Raw genomic sequence first — 16,008 nt, forward strand, 5'->3', positions numbered from 1 at the left:
AATCCCCCTTTCCACTTTGCTTTTAATAATATGTAATGTGACATATGTACTGCATATTGACGGTATAATATTGTAATACATTTTAAAATATTTTCATCCTGTTTTCGGATCTCACGGAGAGACCAATTGATACTTTTTTTTTTACCCCAAACACGGCATTCAAAAACAAACACTGATTAAAAGCAGTCTAGTCAGGCCTGAGAATCTTCCTAATTTGCATACAATGGGAAGTGTGTTGAACATGGAGATGATCCATTACCAGGGTTAGAGAACAAGTATTGGTAAAAGCGTACTGCTCTTCAACGTTGGAAAGAGGTTAAGGAAATATTGACTGTCTGCGCCGCTTTGATGTATTCTGCTTATACGCAAGGCATGCAATTGAACAGCGCCACCTATTGTTAGGTACCACCCCTACATTTTAGGCGTTACGTTTCCATGCAATGTTCATATTACGTACGATGTATGGGTAAATTGGCATAATCTTTATTAGGTCCAGAGCTTGATGGGATGGGTTATGGGCAAGGGTGACATGATCTTTGTGAGGTCCAGAGTGAGATGGAGTCAAGTTATGGGTGGCATAATGTTTATGAGGTCAACAGCAGGATGGGGTGGAGTTATAGGCGGCATCATCTTTGTGAGGTCCAGAGTGGGATGGGGTGGAGTTATTGGTAGCATCATCTTTGTGGGGTCGGAAGCGGGATGGAATGGAACTATGGGTGGCATCATTTTTGTGAGTTCCAGAGTGGGATGGGCTCGAGTTATAGGTAGCATCATATTGTGTGAGGTCCACAGCAGGATGGGGTGGAGCTATGGGTGGCATAATCTGTGCGAGGTCCAGAGTGGGATGGGGTGGAGTTATTGGTGGCATCATCTGTGTGAGGTCCAGAGCGGGATCGGATGGAGTGAGGTCCAGAGCGGGATGGAGTGGGGTTAGGGGTGGCATCATCCTTGAGGGGTCCAGAGTGGGATGGGATGGACTTATAGGCCACATCATCTTTGTGAGCTACAGAATGGGAGAGGTGGAGTTATAGGCGGCATCTTCTTTGTGAGTTCCATAGCTGATTGGGGTGGAGTTATGGGTGGCATAATCTTGATGAGGTCTAGAGTGGGATGGGGTGGAGTTATGGGTGGTATCATATTTGGGAGGTCCAGAGTGGGATTGGTTGAGGTTAGGGGTAGCATCATCTTTGTGAGGTCCAGAGCGGGATAGGGTGGAGTTCCAGGTGCCATCATCTTTGTGAGGTCCAGAGTTGGATGGGGTGAAATTCGAGGTGGCATTATTATGGTAAAGGACATATGGTAAAGAGGCACACAGGTTTTGTGATTTCAGTGCAATTTTGTGAGAACAGTGCAAACTGATGTCAGGTTTAATTGCTCCAAAATCTTAAGCCCACAGACCTTCACCTGCTGATGCTAGGCATACAGGTGTTGTTGAGAAATACAAATACATTCAGCTTCATCAAGGGTCTCATTATACAACCTTTGAGAAAGTATTAAATAAATGGGGTTCTATAATTCTTTTAAATTTCTACCTCCTTGAAATGAAATCGATATCATACCTTTTGCGTCATTAAAACTTCAATTTGCACTTTTATATTTGTTTTTAAATTGAAATAATTAAACTCTGTTTTACATCTTGGATTTTTAAGTTGTGCGATGATAAAAATAATTGTGCATCTCCATTCCCTCACATTTAAACACATATACATACCTACTGACTAGGGCTAAGCATTTACATCTAAGACACTCCTAAATCCATTGCAATTTATCTTTAAAAAATAAGCCAAATTATTTCCACCGTCTTCAATGACATCCATCCCTTAGACAGTTTTTGAGAAACACTAAGTCAGCTGTTTTTCTTCTTCAATGAACCCATTAAACAACATATGTAACCAGGATCCTAATATTAGCGAATTACAACCTCCTTTCCTTTACATCGATATTTCTGATTATTCCATTTACACTGTTGTAGACAGTTCGCAGATTGGATTACATCTCACAATTCCATGACAATCACTTTCACAACTGATTTAATGTAAATACGATTTTTTTTTAAATACATCACTTTGCTTGTTAATACAGGGTGAGTCATAAAAGCGGAACCCAAACCCCCCAAAATATATTTCATATGAAAAAAAAATGTAGCATCAAAAAAAATAATGACTCGAAAGCAAATTTCATAACCTACTTTTAGATGAAAAAAATACTGAAATTGCTCAATCCGTTCAAAAGATATCACCATTTAAAGCGCAATGACCCTAAAACCTGTCTCGTCCAAAAAAGCAATTTATTGTATGTTTTGAATGATTGGAACAACAAAGAAAATGACACAGCTTACTTGTTTCAACAATTGTCAACACCCGTAGTACACAATATCGTTATTAACAACCCTGATTAGGCAAACAATATGATTTATGTAATCAACTAAAAAAAAACGGGCCTTCAGAAGGCCGTTGTTGAACATTTTAACTTTTAACCTGAGGTTTAATCGCTGGTGGCTTTGAAGACAATTGTGAAGACTATTCTTGAAATCGCAATTTTTGACGAGACAGGTTTTATTGAAATCGCATTTTTGGACGAGACAGGTTTTATGGTCATTGTGTTTAAATTGTAATATTCTTTGAACAGATTAAGAAGGATTTTTTCATCAAAAAGTAACTTATGAAATTTGCTTTCCAGTCATTATTATTTCGGTTCTATAATTTTTTGTAAAAATAAAAATATAATTTTGTGGGTTTAATTTTTTGACGCACCATGAATGCTAAAAGTAACGCCATCATTTTACATCGTTAAATTTGTTTAATCGATTTTTTTCCAAACATATTAAACGTAATTTTTAAGGGGAAAACACTAGACTGTTTTTGAAGGAAAGATTATGTAAAGATATCCACCTCTTTTTTTTTAATATAAAATTTTTATCAGATAGAGTTCTAGATTTTAGGTTGCGGGTTCGAATCCCGCAACTTGGCCTTCGTAAGATCATTGTTTTTTTCGAGGTTACTTTGGTCTCATGAAACGCATGCAGTTGTCGCGCAGGGACATCGAAGCTTTGCATATTGCGCTGAGTGTCCAATCACATCGCAGGTCATTCCATGCCCCAACTTGCCTTACCGCAGCGCAGTGCTCAATACCTCTGCCGTTGGGTTCGTTTGAATAACGGTTCCAATTCCTGTACTCCACTTCATCAGTACCATCCTGGCACTTCCAAGTACCTATAAAAAATAACACAACAAACAATTATGAAGATGGGTATCGAATAGCAAACAGTCTTTAAATAACTCCCAATGTTCAGGTAACATCCTGTCCGTCTACCAACCATTGTTGATAAGAGAGGCTTGCCCGTCGAAACGGCACGCTACAAGCGTGCAATAACAAAACGGAGGACGTTCGATCTGGCTTTTAAAGATTCGAAAAATCCTGCTCAGATATGTAGCATTATTTATTGTTATTGAAAGGAGAAAAACGCTCACTTTCTGCCTACTGCATCACGATCTGTTAAAATATATAATCCGACATTAATACTTCAACTAACCTTCTTCCTCGAGATCATTGCAGTTGATCCAAAACAAGTATTCAGCCTGTGGCACTAGTGGCATGAGGAAATCAGTTTCCTCCTGAGACTGTGGCACGACCAAGACCCCTCCCTTCTTGATGCACTCATCTTTTGCCTCAAACCATGTCAGAGGCTCCATGATGGCTTTGTAGCATTTGCCACCCCGCTGGTTCCAAGAAGGTGGACACGCCCATGTACCACTAGAGGAGGCCTTACATGACTCGTTACCACCAGTGCAACGCATCATTAGATGAAGGCTTATCAAGCAAAAGATGAATCGTTCAGAAACCATGATTTCTCAGGTCTTACCCGACTGGCATTTTGTGGTGAAATGATCGCACTGCACGTGAAGTGATCATCGCGTAATGCAAAACGTGAGACTCAACTACTTCGTTGAGAATATATCGATCGGCTGTTATAGAACCCGTAGGAAGTCACTATTGTGCTATGACCGCAAACATAATTATTGATCAGAATTGACACCTGGTTACGAACGTTTATTAACTTTCAGCAACAATTAGGGCACGCTGTTTGGAACCATTTTGTCAATTGTAAGACCCAAGACCCAAAAGAGAAAATTTAATTAATTTTCTATTCATATCCCCGTACTACCTCTGTTCATTGCCAAGTGAGGCAATTTGTACAGTTATTGTTCGATGCCAACTATAACGTACGTACAGGGGCGGTGGGTCGCTTTTCAAACTGCGTGGGCGACACCAAAAAGGGCTATTTCCGTCGGTGTGAAAGTGAGAGCCATTCATTCATTCATTGCTGATAACTACAGTAAAAGGAAATATATTACTTTCAAATTAACAATTTTTTCAAATACAAATGCATCCCTAATTCTCTACACATTATTTTTAACGCATCGACATTCATGAAATTGTACAAAGTTTGACTCATGAAATTCTTCTCATTGAGTTTTAAACGACAATGTTATAGCAGTTTACTCAAAGACTGTTTAGACACTTGTTTGGACATATCAGACTTGTTTAAAATAGATAATACGGAAACATATTGACTCAAAAAAGTATTGACATGTGTACATTTCCTCTGATGTAGTCCTCAGATACAGTTACAAACCTTTGTTGCGGGTTCAAATCCTACAAATGGTCTTCAAAAGGTGATATATTTGTTTACTGTTTGTTCATGATTAGTGCATGCAGTAGTCGCGCAGTGAGATTGGAGCTTTGCAAATAGAAGGGCTACGGTTACCACAGGGCTCATCATTCCATTTCCCAGTGAACCATACCTCAGCGCAGTGCTCATTGCCTCCAGAGTTATCGGGCTGGCTATTTCGCCAATTCCTGTACTCCACCTCGTCAGCACCATCCTGACACTTCCAAGTACCTATCAAAAACAATATATACAAGGGAAATAAATAAAGAGATGGGAATTGGCAACAACGTCCTGATCCATAACAGTACAATGATGTGGAGGATAGTAATCAACAATGATACTTCAAAGAAACTCTTCTCGTATTTCTTTATAAAAAGTCTCTTTAGCTCATGGTTTGATCACAAACATTCTTTCAAAATCAGTACAACTTAACTCTGTGATGAGCAACAGTACTGACACTGTCAATCATTTTAAAACAATATCTAATTACTGCGTCATTTTTTTTGTTCCAAATAAATTCATACTCCACAAGCTCCCCATTGAGACATAGCTAAATAGCATCGTGAGTGCCCCTTTAGCCCTGGTAGAACTTTTGACCAAGAATTTCTGAGGAAAATATCAGACCCAGGCCAACTCCCATAGGATTTGTATTGTTATACGTATAGTATTGTAATTCTATTGTAGCTGCCGTTATCTATCAATCAGTTTTAGCTTATGTAGCCAGAGGATGTTGTGTTAAGCAAAGAGGGCCTCTTTCCATCTTTTTAGACACTTTGAGAAGAGATTATGTTCACCAACATTTATCCTGAAGACATTGTGTTAGACGCATGCATCATCATACTATAAAGCTCGATTCTGTGGTGGATTACAATTCAAATATAACGATGGCGCCTCATAGGGTTAAATATAAAGGTCGGAACCGACAAACAATGTTTCTTCAACGCAAACAAATCAGTCAGTATTCTTATCCAAACTAAACAGTGATATAATAACGAGGCAAATACCAATCAACAATGATACTTCAAAAAACAACAACTCTGTTCTCGTATTTCTTCAAATTATGTCATTGTAGCTCCTTGTTCGATCATAAACATTCTTTGATGCATAGATATGAATATTCAACAAACCTTCTTCTTCGAGATCATTGCAATTGATCCAAAACTCAGGTTGCACTATACGCATGAGGAAATCAAGTTCCTCCTGAGACTGTGGCACTGCCATGATACTTCCCATCTTGATGCACCTCTGTTTCGCCTTAAACCATGTCAGAGGCTCCATGATGGCTTTGTAGCATTTGCCATCCCACTGGATCCAAGTAAGAGGACACGCCCCTCTACGAACAATGGATTTCTTCATACACATCTCGTTACTATCGGTGCGACCCATTATCAGATGAAGGTTTATCAAGCCAAAGATGAACCGTGTAGGCACCATAGTTGTTAAGATCTTACCCGACTGGTATTTAGTGGTGATATGATCAGGATTCATTGGACTGCATGTGAAGTCGTCATCTCGTAAGGCAGAATGGAGACTCTGATACTTTATTGAGAATATATCGATCGGCTGCTACAAAACCCGTAGGAAGTCCATTTTGTGTGGTGACCGTGAAACTCTGAACTTATCATAATTGATACCTGGTTCACAAGATGTATTGCCTGTATTGTCTTTCAGCAGGTACTTCTAGCCGAGTCAGTGTCATGAAGACGAATAGACAGATCTATCGGGTACAAATTCAAGGCAACCATCGATTGGCAGTTCGCTACAATAGACAACTCTGTTTGGAACCATGCGAGATCACTGAGGCAAATGAGGTATTTAATTCAACTTCTATTCATATCTACAATTTTGCGACGTGAGGCAATTTGTGCAGTTCCAGGCCCTGAGATGTAATGGTTACGCTACGCATTCTTATTATACCGCGTTAAAAGACAGCGTTCTTGCACTTGATATTTTATGGACTACGTTTTGTCACTCAAGTTAAAAAAATAAATAACTTATTTTTTGTTTAGTTCAGTCAGGGCTACGTGTAGGGTGATGTGACCCCATGGTGATAGGTCCGCCTAGTTTTTTTGTCATTAAGGATCAATTTCCTTTGCAATTAAGTAACAAACATTCACAAACAAATAGCAAACATCGACTTCAAAAAATTACTCTCATGCTCGAACCAAATGATTTATTTCCCATCAACAATTGCATATTGCACCACAAGATATAGTTAGGCCTATTGGTTTATGAAATTATGACTTGGAAAAGAGAGTGAAACTGACTTGATTGGTAGCCTAATGGTTTGCTGATTTAATTTGTAAAGTTGAATGGCAAAGGAATGCGATAAAGTACGGGAAAATGGGAAATGGAACTGGAAATAATGGCACTGGGCAAGCCTGTTATCTCTACTTGAGTCAATCTGTGTGTAAAATACAGGAAAAAGTCGTAGAGTTAATACATGAAACAGTCGTCGTGTCACGATAAACTGACGTTATGAAACAACCCAGACATCTTTCTCGAAAATGCAACAAATTAAACTTGTCCAAAATGACAGATATAATCCGCATGTTTTATGGACTTGGTTGCATAATATCATCATATTAACCAACGTACTCTATGGTCTGAGCCAGATAACTGCCCCAGAAGTACTTGTCGCGTCACGTACCGTACGCCGCCACCGTTTGCGAAAGGCGTGGCGTATTCATAGCTTACAACAAAGCTAGGCCTACACTGCTTGACTTAAAAAAAAAAAAGGCTCACAAATATTATTATAAAAATATAAATGTGAAAATATGATACATAATATTCAAGATTATGAATGACCACCAAAATAGAATATATAATTCAAATGAGTACATGTAATACATTGTATAACATGGGACTATGTTGAGTCGACTACAACCCTGTGTGATGCGGTAAAACAAACACCACAGTTGTTAAGACGCACGTTTATCGTAATAGTGTATATACAGTAAGCTTCCTCTAACTTATTTTAGTTGGATCATGTATGTCATGGAACAGAAGCGGGTCGACTAGCTCCTGCCAAGTAGGGGGAGGGGGTCGTGAATGCCACCTAGGGGTGATGGCTGGGATGTTTATTACCTCTCGAAGTAGGCTGAACAGCCTCACATTACTTAGCGGTGAATCTTGATTAGCCCATTTATTCATACTCAGATTAGCCTACTTGTGTTGTGACGGCACTGGTCTTGTAACAGCAAGATTGACGATAGTGCACTGGTAAAGGAAACTCACTGGTAAAATGAAATGGCCCTAACTTGTAATTACAGTCAATTAATAATACAATTTAACACTCATTATATTCAAAAGGAATTAATGTCTACCTTAACCTTCTATTAAAAAAGCATACATTTTTCCCGTGTAAGCATGATTAAGAAATGTCCTACTTTTTGGGTTGCGAATGTATATTTGTTTATATGAATAAAGCGTCGTCTCCCTAGTTACAGCGAACCACTAAAGGGAATTGTCAAATACTGTGTCATCGCAGATGGGCAGCATGTACAGTGCTATACGTTAAAGGGTAAAAAACACTGTTACCCTACACATAGAAAAGAGAATAATAAAAAGAACAGTGGTCTCCAAAAGGGCCAACAAATTTGTCGCCTCCACATTTGCGATATTGCTGGTGAGTAAAACTTACTGTTTATCGTTTGTGCATCAAAACGCAGCCAGAGTCGTCAAGCAAAAATGAACAATGGTGTAAATTTGAGAGAAGGATCAGTCAAAATATTTGGATACTGACATATATTAAATATTATTTAAATTTGAAAGTATATTTGAGTATTAAATAATTATTCAGAATGCCAACCTGCCTGAAGCTGAAATAAACCCCAGATTTGTAATATTTACATCAGAGTTTATATCACTATTAAATTTCTACCTGCTTGAAAGGAATTCAACCTCATAACGTTTGCATCAGTAATCTCCTCAAACTTCAATTTGCACTGTTTAAATCATGTATTTTGCTTTAAAATAGTTACACTTTGTTATCTTGGATTTTAAGATGTGTGATGATCACCTATTCACCATTGCACCTCCATTTCCTCCCATTTAAACACATAAATACTGCATAAATATCTACTGAAAAGGTATATGCATTGATATCTCAGACATCTTATACACTCCTAAATCAACTGCAACTAATCTTAAAACTGAAGTATTTCCATCATCTTCACTCACATCCAGCTTGTGTCCGTTGGTGAGACACAGTCAGATTTATCAAGGAACTCGTTCATATAAAACCTTTGAGAAAGATCTCAGCAGGATTAAAATAAAAGAGGATTAACCCTCCTTTTGTTTACATCGATATTTCTGATTATTCTAAGTACACTGTTGTAGGCAGTTCGCAAAATTGATAACATCTTATAATATTAATTCCATGACAATCATTTTCACAACTGATTTCGTAAAAATACGAAATGTTTTCAAATTCACCACTACGTTATAAGTAAAGCAAACATTTAACATCGTCGAATTTGTCTGAATTGATCTTTTGAAATGTAAAACAGACTTTTTCAGGATTTATTTTTTACTTAGACCTTACCAGACTGTGTATATTTCACAGAAAAATTGTGTGAATATATTCACTTTTTATTTAAATGTTGATGGATGCAATTTGTTTCAAACAGAGTTTGAGATATTAGGGTGCTGTTTCGAATCTCTCAAGAGGCCTTCATAAGTGTATTGTTTGCCTTACTTTACTTGGGTCTTATGAAGCGCATGCAGTTGTCGCGCAGGGCGATTGGAGCTTTGCATATTGCAGGGTGTGGCTGATCACAGCGACGGTCATTCCACTCACCAGTTGGCAATACCACAGCGCAGTGTTCTTTACCTCCATAATTATTAGGTTGTGGCCAGTGTGGATTAGTGGACCAGTTCCTGAAATCCACCTCATCAGTACCATCCATATGGAGAACTTTGCCACCCATGTGTATTAACAACGCTGAGTAGTCAAATCGGTTGCTTGTATTTGTAAACAATCTGGGGGCTTTTCTCCCCACTGCATCACCGACATTATGTTTAAAAAGCTAATCCGACAATAATACTACAACAAACCTTCTTCATCGAGATCATTGCAGTTGATCCAAAACAGGTATTCAGCCTGTGGCACTAACGGCACGTGGAGATCAGTTTCCTCCTGAGACTGTGGCATGACCAAGACACCTCCCATCTTGATGCACTCCTCTTTGGCCTCAGACCATGTCACAGGCTCCATGGTGGCTTTATAGCATTTTCCGCCCCTCTGGTTCCAAGATGGTGGACACGCCCAAGTTCCACTAAAGGAGGCCTTACATGACTCGTTACCACCAGTGCAACGTATCATCAGATGAAGGCTTATCAAGCCAAAGATGAACCGTTTACGCAGCAGCATTACTCACGGCTTACCCGACCTGGGTCTAGCAGTAAAGTGATCACCTCCTGTCAAGCTCGCATAAAGCAGACCCCATCAAATATGCAATTGCTCTGGCCGTGGTTGTCAATAAATAAGTTATCTGGCACATAGCTTGATCACCTAAATACCTTTCTCCTTTATGTATGCCTTTCTTGTTTTCCACATGCTGGGTCGTATGAATAAAAACTGGCATTTGCTTTTCCTACCAATTTTTTTAACCTACTTCTCGCATCTGTATGAATGGAAATGGAGCAAACGCTTTCAATGGCAAGCATTTGCTCAAACTTGAAAGTTTTCACTTTTTAAATTGTAGAGTGATTCATGTACCATCAATACGAAAGTGGGTGTTTTTCCTTTATGTACCTTTGAGTTTCCAAAAAAGACAACCATTTTGCTCATAAAGTTATCGTACTTTGGCTTTACGATTTGCACCTCCCAACAACACCACTCGATGGATAACAACTCTAGAGGTATCATTATTGGCGTATACATCCTTTGCACCACCGCGTACAGAAATGCATCTTAATGAGGATAATGATGCATATTTTATGAATATGAAAAAGAAGGAGGCGACCACTAAGTGCCTCAGAAGGCCGCAACTTGAATGAATCAGCATTATTCGTTAGCAGTGCGATTCAGCAGTCGTCAGTAGTGCGATTCTGTAATTGAGATATATGCACCCAATTATACAGATTGACCTTTAAACAGTGCAGTCAACGTAACATTCACGTACGTGACTCCGTATATGACAATGTTCGATTTCAAACTTTATAAAAAAAGAGGAAATTCCTAAACCATCGAAATAGTTCTCTTAAATACCGACCACTGACATGACCTTTGAATGTATTATCTTTTATTTTTCATATAATATTTCAAAGTTGAGTCATATTGACAACTTCGCATCCTACTGCCCCAATGTTGCCCAATACTGTCTGATATGTGTGTGCTTATACGTAGATGTCTTATGCAAAATTCGTTCGTTTAACAGACCCAGAATTGATCTTTACGTACTTTAAACCTAGTTTTGTTTTTAATAACATGGCAGAGTCACAAAATATCTATAAAAATAAACTAAGAAAACAATTCAAATAGGTGTGATCACCGTCCAAACACTTACCAATATTATCAACGGATAAGATATCTGGAGTAGAACTTGATCACCTAAACCTTCAATTCAATTCAATAATTGCAAAAACAGTTACTTTGTAGTCTCGATTAACAATGCCAATACAAAACGTGATCATATAACATGGAATACATTTATATATCCCAAAAAGGTTTTTAAAAAATATATTAATGTTAATAATGCCACGCTTCATTAATACCAGTTTTGAAAAAAAACCACTAAGAAGATGCGAAGGATTGGGGCGCACGTTTACGCGTGCGAACCCATACAATGCGAAAAATACCAACAGATTATATCATTATATTCAGCTAAAAAGCACTACCTTAAAGGTAACACGTTTAAATACGATATCGAAATACACAACTCGCTCGTACCCCGCCCTGCAAACAGGGCGCTGGGATAAGCGGATGAGCTTAACATAATCTTGTGAAGGAATTAGTGGGGGTGGAATTTCGGATAACTTATCATGACCTAAGTATAAAATATCTGGCTGCAGCTGTTTAAGACCGCAGTTAGCCAATGCGCGCAAATGCTATCCGAAAACTTTCCCACAGAAATGCACACACTCCGTACCATATGTGATTTATTTTTCATTGCTGACCATGTGGACAAATTTGAGCGTCGCATCGCATGCAATTTGACCCATCGTGAATTCGAAACGGAGCCTGAGCAAGTGACGAGAATCGGAAATTTACAAAACAAATACATATGTTTTACAGATTTTCCTATATTATTACGCTTTTCAACAAAAAAAAAAGAGCATTAATTTTATGAATGGGAATATCAAAAAAGAAGAAGAGATGACTCAGCTTTTACGGCCGTTTGAAGCCTTGCATGGTCGTGGCCGTGACATAAGTGCAGGTCACAGGTCACGCAATATCTATCCAATCAGAGCGTTAATTCATCAGCGTATCCCAGCATTCTGTTTGCAGCGCGGGGGGTACGTACGAGCGGAAAATTCACATACACGGTATATAGGCTAAAAACGCCCCCTATTGTTAGGTATAGGCCTGTACGCCTAATAACTGCGCTAGCTAGAGCACTATCAGCAACTGGAACGCCACCAATCGTTAGGTATACTACCACTATACATTGTGCACAAATAACGAAATATCACCATCGTTCCCAGGGCTTACCTTTTTTGGGGGAAACTCGATTTCTGTATCGTGATTCGAAATAGCAAGTCATGGATTTATATCGCGTACTTGTAATTTCCAACCTGTATTACGTAGACTTCTATTTTAACGTACAATGGTAGTCATTACGTCGGCCACCCCACCTAAAAACAACCCCCCTTTCCACTTTGCTTTTATTAATATGTAATGTGACACATGTACTGCATATTGGCTTGTTAATATTGTATATTTTAGCATTAAAAGAAAACTGACTTTTCGGATCTCACGCAGAGACGATTTGATACTCTTTTTTTAACCCCAAACACGGCATACAGAAACAAACACTGATTAAAAGCAGTCTAGTCAGGGCCGAGAATATTCCTAATTTACATACAATGGGACATTTATTGAACATACTATTTCTGTCCCATACACTACCAGGGTGAGACAGCAGGTATTGGTGAGAGCCCATGGGAAACGAGGTTGAGGAAATATTGACTGTTTGCGCCAGTTCGATGTATTCTGCTTATCAGTTTACGCGAGCTAGGTATGCGATTGAACAGCGCCACCAATTGTTAGGTACCATCCCAACATTTTTGGTGTTACGTTTTCATACAATGTAATTGGCATAATCTTTATGAGGTCCAGAGCTTGATGGGATGGCGTTATGGTTGACATCATTTTTATGAGGTTCAGAGTGGGATGGGTTGGTGCTATTGGTGGCATCATCTTTGTGAGGTCCAGAGTTGCGTGGGGTGGAGTTATTGGTGGCATCATCTTTGTGAGGTCCAGAGTTGGATGGGGTGGAGTTATAGTTTGCATCATCCGTTAGAGCTCCAGAATGGAATGGGGTGGGGTTAGGGGTACGTGGCATCATCTTTGTGAGTTACGGAGCGGTTTGCGAGATGGGTTGGAGTTGTGGGTGGAATTACATTATTTTGTGAGGTCCAGATAGGAATGGGGTGAAGTATGGGTGCATCAAATTTGTGAGGTCCAGAGTGGGATGGGATGGAGTTATGGGTGGCACTTCAATGTGAGGTCCAGAGCGGGATGGGATGGAGTTAGGGGTGGCATCATTATGGAGGCTGGACACAGGGTAAAGAGGCACAGGTTTTGTGATTTCAGCCAACAATTGTGCAAACTGATGTCAGGTTTTATTGCTGCATAATCTGCAAAATAGTCAAAAGCGTTTTTAATCTTCTTTAAATTGTCTACCGGCTTGAAATCAACTTCATGATTTTGTCATAATCAGTCATCTCGTAAAACTTCAATTTGTATTGTTAAAAGTACATGTACGTATTTTGCATTTCAATTGTTGAACTCTGATTTCTGTCTTGGATTTTAAGTCGTGCGATGATGACAATACTTGTGCACCTTCATTCATTTCTTTTAAGTAAACACATAAATAATGCATATATATCTACTGAATATACACATATATCTAAGACATAAATCCACCACAATTAATATTAAAACCGAATTATTTTCATCATCTTCAATCGCATCCAGCTTGTAGACAGCTGTTGAGAATCAGTCAGCTTTATCAATGAAAAAGCTCACGAGGATAAAAATATAAGCGAATTATCCCTTCTTTCTTTTACATCGATTTTTCTGATTAGGCCCCAAAAAAATATAATACTCGGTCCCTGGTCAGCGCGCGCGTCGATTTTAAGCATGCGCGTCAACCTTTTTTTTCTTCAAATTAAACCGGAAGCTACAACAGCGCCCTCTATTCATCAAATTTTTGAACCAAGGAGCACCAAGGAATGGGGAAATTGCGCCAAGGCAAATGATAAAGGGCACCAAGGCAAATTATGGAGGACACCAATGTATAATGAGGACACAAAAAAGCAAAATAGTACCCACCTTGTCTGTACAATTCAAGCTTGGAAAAAAAGAACGCATCGCCGCATCAATTCCGGAACTTCAGTCTGACCAGAGACCGAATAATTTTTTTTGGCCTTATACACTGTTAATGTTGTAGAGAGTTCGCAAAATGGATTACATCTTATAATTTCTAAAATATTTTCAACTCCATTTTCATGAAAACTACTTTCACACTTGTGCTTGTTAATATGTTACAAGTGAAACAAACCTTTTACATCGTTGACTTTGTCTGAATTGATTTTTTTAAAATGTAAAACCGACTTGTAAAATCAGTTTTATTTAAATATTTTAATAGACTTTTAACTTTTATTCAGAAAGTTATATGTGAATTTATTCACCTTCATTTTCCTACATATTGACAGGGTTTTTTTCAGATAGAGTCCTCAGACAGAGTTTTAGATTTAAGGTTGCGGGTTCGAATCCCGCAAGAGGCCTTCATAAGATCATTGTTTGCTTTGCGTTTACTTGGGTCTCATGAAGCGCATGCAGTTGTCGTGCAGGGACATCTGAGCTTTGCATATTGCACGGCGTGACTGATCACAATACAAGTCATTCCATTTCCCACCATACCATACCGCAGCGCAGTCCTCATAACCTCCGTAGTTATAGGGTGCATAATTGTCCCAATTCCTGTACTCCACCTCATCAGTACCATCCTGACACTTCCAAGTACCTATCAAAAATAATACAACGTACATTTACAAAGATGGGTATCGAATAGCAAACAGTCTTCAAATAATTCACAATGTTCTGGTATCATCCGATCCGATACCAACCGTTAATTAGGGAGGCTTGTTTATCAAACTGCCACGCCACAAGCGTGCGATAACAAAACGGAAGACGTTCGAACTGGCTTTTAAAGATTTGCAAAATCCGAATCAGATCTGTAGCATTCAATCGTTTTATTATTGAAAGGAGAGATAGGCTCACTTAAACTTGTGGTGTCGACAGCTACAGGCCTCTCATATTTTTTTATTGCGTGGCATTTTGACGTAGAAGCCTCGTCTATTAACAACGGTGTATAGTCAAATCGGCTGCTTGTACTTGTAAATATCGTTTATTTCTGCCCATGTCATCACGATATGTTAAAAAAAATCAATCCGACATTAATACTTCAACCAACCTTCTAGCTCGAGATCATTACAGTTGATCCAAAACTTAGACTGTGGTGACATCAGGGACATGAGGAAATCAGATTCCTCCTGAGACTGTGGCGCGACGAAGACACCTCCCATCTTGATGCACTCATCCTTGGCCTCAGACCATGTCAGAGGCTCCATGATGGCTTTGTAGCATTTGCCACCCCACTGGCTCCAAGAAGGTGCACACGCCCATGTTCCACTGAACGAGGCCTTACATGACTCGTTACCACCAATGCAACGCATCATTAGATGAAGGCTTATCAAGCCAAAGATGAACCGTTTACGCAGCATCATTTTTCACGGCTTACCCGACCTGGGTCTAGCAGTAAAATGATCAGACCTCCTGTCATGCTCGCTCGCTTCGCAGGGTGCGTTCGATTAGCTTACACGTTTAAGTGAAACTTATGATAGCTGTATGCGATTAGCCATCACGTGATCCTTGTGTCTGCCCCGGTGTCAACTACCACTACACAGGCTGCGCTTGCGAGCGGGTCTCTGTGTGCCCGGGTGTGTGGCGTAAGCGGACGATTTCGTTGATAGGAAGATTAAAGATGGCGGAAACTTGAATACGAAGGGAGTACAACGGTTTTCGGTGGGATTGACATATTTTTTTGATAATTCAGAGCATATCCTCCGATTTCAGCAATCGTTGATCTGGTTACAGTGATAAA

The 16,008-nt window shown here is 39.2% G+C and overlaps 1 protein-coding gene across 1 annotated transcript; it reads right to left on the reverse strand.

Moving 5' to 3' along the window:
* Positions 1-14,582: 14,582 nt before the first annotated feature.
* On the reverse strand, positions 14,583-15,635 carry LOC119726823 (asialoglycoprotein receptor 2-like). The gene is made up of 2 exons (XM_038198681.1): positions 15,319-15,635; positions 14,583-14,868 (listed from the first exon to the last, which is right to left on the reverse strand). Exons 1-2 carry the CDS (start codon positions 15,629-15,631, stop codon positions 14,657-14,659), a joined length of 525 nt encoding a protein of 174 aa, XP_038054609.1. The 5' UTR covers positions 15,632-15,635; the 3' UTR covers positions 14,583-14,656.
* Positions 15,636-16,008: the final 373 nt, after the last annotated feature.

Source organism: Patiria miniata, unplaced genomic scaffold (genome assembly GCF_015706575.1).
Source record: "Patiria miniata isolate m_02_andy unplaced genomic scaffold, ASM1570657v1 HiC_scaffold_2, whole genome shotgun sequence".
Taxonomy (NCBI): Eukaryota; Metazoa; Echinodermata; class Asteroidea; order Valvatida; family Asterinidae; genus Patiria; species Patiria miniata.